The sequence below is a fragment of the Haliotis rubra genome, unplaced genomic scaffold (genome assembly GCF_003918875.1).
Source record: "Haliotis rubra isolate DU_JTF1 unplaced genomic scaffold, ASM391887v1 Scf1540, whole genome shotgun sequence".
Classification (NCBI taxonomy): Eukaryota; Metazoa; Mollusca; class Gastropoda; order Lepetellida; family Haliotidae; genus Haliotis; species Haliotis rubra.
In genome coordinates this window covers 17,138-23,748 of record NW_025765493.1, presented here as the reverse complement: position 1 = coordinate 23,748, position 6,611 = coordinate 17,138, and the positions used below count along the sequence as shown (strand labels likewise).

Genomic DNA, 6,611 nt, shown 5'->3' with positions numbered 1-6,611 from the left:
GGTCAGTACCGGATGTTGTTTCAACCTGTAAGGCAGTTTGACATTCAACACAGAGACTTTACTATGAATAATAAAACACAACAATCACTGATCGACGTTTGAATCTGATTCAAAGGTGCGAAGGACAAATGTGTATATTGGCACTATCTTAACCCATGAGATGAATCGGTAATGTGTGAAAGAGGGACCCTGGAAACAAATGACTGCATCTTTCGGATAAGCCGTTTGGAAATACTGAAGATGAGAACTCACATCGTAGTTTTTTACAGACAGGTAGTCTTCTGCAGTAGTATACACAATGAGAGAACGTGAGCCATTCACAATTACCGCACAAAAAACGGACCAAATGATGCACCGCTTAATATTTAACCTTTTTTTCGGTGGGGGTTGTTGAGCAGAATTGGGGTGAAAGGTGACTGACTTGCGTTCTCTCATTGCGTAATCCATCTATGGGGGGTGGGTGTGATAATGCCATATCGTTGGGTACTATGGGTTATTCCTCTTGCATAAATCCCCTACAAAAGCCTAAAGTCAGTACGGATTTTTATCGCTAGAAAATCATCGTTAATCTCCTACTATTTGTTTGGTTTTGGTAAGGAATGCTTGACGGGCTTGTTGCCCCTTGCTCCATGAACTTTTTTCTCCTCTTCACTAATGCCACTGGTTTTACGTGTCTTTGTTCGAATCACTTGTTTCATCACATTGTATTTTGGGAGTTCTGACACCACTAAACGAAATTCGTCTTCGGGTATTCTACTATCGGATAGTGCTGCCGAGATATGATCATCAATGTTATATAACATCTCTTTGGCCAGAACGCGAAAGCTGATGTGTTTTAATGCCTTCTTTTGCGACCAGCGTGAAATAAATTGAAGAGCTATTCACGTTAACCCCAAGATCCCCGACGCTATTTTCATAGCACGATAGGTGCTATAAGCGCAGTGTCAACTCCGTCGAGAGCTTTCACAGCTCAAACACGAAATGAACACTGAGAAGTGACACGCATAGGATATATGGTTTACGGTTGAACGAGATATAATTATTGTCGCCGATGGATACGAAAAGATGGATTGCCATGATGGTATAACGACTTATGCATACAGGTACGGTGTATTAAAGGGAAATATCGTTAATAAATAATAGATACAATTTACTACAGCCAACGGGGATATTGGAAAGTGAAAGGAGCGATACAGCGGCAAAGATGTTGATAAGTATTGGTCAAATATACTTTCCTTGTGCATATGGTAGTATATCACTAATTTCAATTCTTCATCGGTCCTTTTTAACAATGCATTCAAAGATAAATCTGGGCTCGAGAAATACCATGCTGGGTCAAGGCCGTATTAATTCAAACATGTTTTTCTGAATATCTCGAATACATTGGCGAGGCACTGTATGTCACTTTTCAATTTTAGATGGTGGTAGTCGCCAAAAGTCTTACAGCCTAGTTTGTCCCATACGTTGAGGGCGTGCTTGTAATCGTCATTATTTAGTTTGATTGGGTTAAGTTACCATAAACTGATTCGATGGGAGTCAATTTCGTTTCAGCGAATCTAGACCAATCGTCCATGCATTTGTAACGGGATCGGGTGGTCAGACTCGCTGACTTGGTTGACACGTGTCATCGGTTCCCAATTGCACAGATCGATGCTCATGCTGTTGATCACTGGATTGTCTGGTCCAGACTCGATTATTTACCGACTGCCGCCATATAGCTGAAATATTTCTGAGTGCGGCGTAAAACTGTCCAGATTTGAAGAGGCCATCATGCCACGATGCCGTATTGGCCACAGCAGATATACACAGGGATATTTGTTAAAAGAGCCGGATCCTCCGTTTTGTATCCCTTGTGATGAAAGAATCACGGTCAGCTTGACTGTATTGGCTTTTCCATCACAAGGAATAACTATTTCAAAGTTTTAACCTTGAAGGATCATTTTAATATCAGTTCTCATATAGTTATTGGGTTCTTAAAACATATAGAATGAATTGATTACTATTCAGATTCATACGTATTGTAAATAGTAAATAAAAAATGTACACCCTCTCAGGGGGAGCGACCGAATGAATATTAACTCAAAAGGCAAGTTACCATGTATCATGAATTGGACAGTTCGTGTTTGATTGTTTAAAACCGCACTCATCAATAGCTGCATGACAGTGGTCTGTAAACAATTTTATTACCTACGAGGGCGAACATATCGGGGTTCATATTTTTCATACGATGCCCTAGGGCAAAATGTCACTTTGTAATGGTGACGTGACGTCATGAACAATGCTATGACGTCACGTTTCTTCTGTGACGTTGCGTTCTACATGCGGCGACGGCGGTTAGACAGCCTATGTTTGAAAGTAGATTTGGGTTATTTTCCTCAATTTGACGACTTCGGTAATAAACAGAATATTATATTCGTGCCCATGATATACTATGTTTACGACACTCGTGCCTAAATAGAGGATAATATATGGGTGCCTATGTCATACTATGTTTACGACACGAGTGCCTAAATGTTGGTATTTCCCGAGCAAGAGCGAGGGATATACCGATATTTGGGCACGAGTGTTGTAAGTTTATTGAAATGTTTAAACGTGCACGCTGTTCGCGTGGTTCGGCTATATAATTACATTCTTAAGTGAACACATAAACAAACATTTTAAAGAAAATTCTTTGTGCTAGATGGTGTTATTATACAGTCATAATTTCTGGTGCATGTTTGTCTGTGTTGTGGATACAGTTGTGTGTTACTTGGGATGTTTTAAAAAATATACAGATTAGTGATTTTACGGAAATCACTGTCTGTGCTAATCAGACTGGAACTGATAAGGTGCCCCTATTAGTGATAGGGAAATCATTAGATAAACAAATGCTTAGGCGGAGGAATTTGGACTGGATCATCTTTTTTTTCTACCCTCATAGATATACCTATGTCTCGAATACATCGATAAGTCGAATTTATTACTTGGTCCCCAGAGATTCGACTCATCGGGATTTGACTGTATATTGTTACAGAAAAAATACATTACCTCATTGCATTCTGCGAATCAATTGTCATGAAAAGTAGTCATGATATTTGCCATTAAGACATTGATAGATTCGGCATGTGTCGATTTGTAAAGCATTTTGGTGTAAATTCACCAGCTATTTCTCAGGAAACATTTCTATAAACATCCTCTGAATACAATGTCAGTCCTCATGGCCAACAATGCTCGGCCACACTCTTACGCAAACATGTGGTACCACTCTACCCTTTCCAGTAATAGTCCTTTCGGGACGCAGCATACGTCAGAAACATACTTCATGCAAAATCTTGATGTATCACATGTATTTGGGATTACACTTTGTCAGAAAAGTACAGAACCAATACTTATGTTTGTTGTGTTAGGTACTTAATCGCAATCACACAAAGTCAGCCATTTAACCCTATCAGCCACTGCGTCAAACGATCATAATTATCAGAAATCAGTGTTTTGCCATGCTCACATAACTGAATAAGCTACAGTTTTCGTTTTTTCCGCATGTTTTGTGTGAGTAGTTTAGGGACGTGTGGGGAATATCCATGTTTGTGACACTGAACTTTTATACGAACTGTTAGTTGATTTCAAACAATCACAAACATATGGGATTTTTCACTACCATCGGATATCATTTTGTGTTTTATTCATGGACTACGAAAGGTATGTTAGCACTATTTTTCAACACTTCCGTAGTTTAGATTGGATGAGACAGCCATGAACCTGATGACACATGGAAACTTATATTTTACACATGATGCATCCACAATACGAGTAATATATGATTACACCGAGGAATACTCAAGGGACAAGGGATCATACATACTTCATACTGTGAGCCATAACATTACATATGGTTTATCTCCACGTACCAGCCAAGGTTTACTGTGTTTAACATCTTGTCTAGATGTAAAGTATATAAACCTACCTTTTCGTTTGTTGAACTTGTTGAAGGCACTTGTACTCTTGAGCTCAAATGGTTTCGTTGGTCGTGAAGCCACCTCAAAGTGGAGTCGGCAAGTGATGCAGGGTGTTGAATAAATGGGTTTTTATAGTTAAAATTGAAACCGGATGAAACTAGTTTGTGGTCAAGTGAGTTTGATAGTTGCTCTGCGCTGATTGGTCCAAAATAAACGCGTGATGTCATGGTGTGATGCTATGATGTGTCTGGTTCCCAACCGCCTCCGTGGTGTAGTGGTTAGAGCGTCCGCCCGGAGAGCGGGAGGTCGCGGGTTAGATCCCCGACCGCGTCATATCAAAAGACGTTAAAATATGGTACTTGTTGGTCCCTGCCTGGCGCTCGGCATTAATGGGTACAACAAGGACTGGTCGGCTCGGAGTCAGTATAATGTGTCTGAGTAGGGTATTCATGCTTCACTGCGGCATGGTATCTCAGTGGGCTAGCACTATAAAACCAGCCTCAGTCTGGGCTAGTACGAACAAACACATACACACGCAATGCACGTCGTCATATGAGCGAAATGTTCTCAAGTACGACGTTATACCCAATTTCACCTCACCTCATGTGTTTCCCACGGGGTACGCAGTCATTGACCCCAGTCAGTGTGAGTCACACCGGATCCGTTTCCTACGGAGGTAAGCGGTCATTGCCCCCTGTGAAATGAGGTCAGCCACATGTCGGCGAGAAAGGGGATTATCATGTTTTTTACAGAGGTAAGTGTCTGGTATTCTTCATACTTAAAGACTTCATATGCACATTGATTGAATTAGATGTAATGGTTTAGAGGTTACTGAACATGATATTTTCTTCAACTTCCTTATAAATAGGAAACAATATGCGAAATTTCAAGTACATACAAAGAATTCAAACACAGAAGAATAGTGTCATGTTTCATATAATGAAACATAATGTATAAAAACAAATAATTATACTTCCAAGCTCGAATAGAGTAGACATAATTTAACTTAATAATTTGAAGCATACTGAATTGTAACTAGTTATTTTCCATAATCTAAAGTTGATAATGTTACCTAATCGAATATCGCGCCTTTGCATCGAATATATATACATGTCAGTGTTATGAAATATTTTACTACGTTTGTTACAAAACACAGTAAGTTGGTAATTCAAAAATTCTCATTCATAGACAGCAGTGATGTCCTAAGTAATTACATATAAACCATTCAAAGGTATTTCAAGCATTTTTTACATATAAACCATTCAAAGGTATTTCAAGCATTTTTGTTCAAGCTGTTGAAAGTTTCATGTTGATTTGAATTGTAAGTTTTCTATGCAGATTACATGAGCATTGTGTAAGGATGTGTATGGCTGTTTAAGGATGTGTATGGCTGTGAAAGTTATGTGAGTATGAGTATGCCCCGTTCTTACCCCTCTGCCTTCTCCAAATTCAGATCAGGTACTGCTCCTCTGCATTTGGAAACCGGCAGATATACAAATGTGAATGTGAATGAGAGGGTATGTTTTCAGTGCAGTGAGAGTGTTGAGGATGAAAGACACGTTCTGTTGTATTGCCCTATGTATGATGATTTGCGTGAAAGTTTATATGAAAATGTCTGTTTTAGCTATCCCAACTTCTTAGATCTTTGTGATGATGATAAATTAGTTTTACTTTTTAAACACCATGTATATTTCAGTGCCAAAACCTGCTTTTATATCTTGCAAAGAAGAAAACATATTTTATACGGATAGATTTTACACTGTATGTACCTATATAATTATTTAGTATTTATAATGTATTAATACATTAGTCTCTCATAACCCTTAAAGGGTGGCTCACTTATATGCTATATTTTATAAATATATTTATATATGTATTTTATGTGAGATGAGACTGAAATAATATATCTGTCTGTCTGTCTGTTACCTGGACAATGGACTAGCCCAAACACATGAACACAAGATTTATTGTTTTAATTTATGGATTTAATTCCACAAATACATGAATGTAATACACAGATAACTACCTGATCGTGACATGAATATGAGCAGCAGGTCATGTTAACTTTTTAATGTTAGTTTTTGTCTTTTAAACAGGTCTCTATCCCAATTTGAGGAGATGGCCCATAGCGTCAAGGAACTGCATTGGTGTTTTCAGCCCAAGATTGAGCTGCTCCTTGAGGCGACACAAACAATGCTCCATCTCTGTGTACACTCTCTTTCTGCTTCTCTGTGCTGCTCCAAAGTCTATCTGGGAAATTTTCGCTCTCTCAGCGTGTTCAACTTTCCTGATCACCTCCACACATCGGTAGATGTTGGGGTGTCGATGTGGGAGTCCCCGCTTCAGGCGGTTGTGGAATCCCTCTAGGTTGTTGTTTGTCCTTAGACCTGTTGTTGAGTGATGGTTCCACAGTGGCAGACGGAATCTTGCGTCGTCGTCGACCCAGGTATAGTTTGGCATGAAATGCATGTGGACCCGGTTTTTGGATCTCTTCATCCAATGACCAATCGATCTCAAACTGTGCAAGTGGATGTTTTGTCAGACAACCTAATCACATTGTAAATCACCGATTTTATGCATTTGTATTAAGGAATCTGTCTATGTCAACAACATAAACAGCAGAACGCAAACTGCTTGCAGAGGGAGGGAGCCAATGACCTGTAACAGCGGCATAAC

At 39.3% G+C, this 6,611-nt stretch overlaps 1 protein-coding gene across 1 annotated transcript; it reads right to left on the bottom strand.

Annotated features, from left to right (window-relative positions):
• Window positions 1-6,035: 6,035 nt before the first annotated feature.
• LOC124270749 lies at window positions 6,036-6,404 on the bottom strand. The gene has a single exon (XM_046705786.1). The coding sequence runs from the start codon at window positions 6,402-6,404 to the stop codon at window positions 6,036-6,038; it is 369 nt and encodes a 122-aa protein (XP_046561742.1).
• Between the last annotated feature and the right edge of the window lie 207 nt (window positions 6,405-6,611).

Excerpts from the sequence above, each read along its gene's own strand:
- LOC124270749 (XM_046705786.1), bottom strand. The coding sequence starts at position 6,404 with ATGCATTTCATGCCAAACTATACCTGGGTCGACGACGACGCAAGATTC.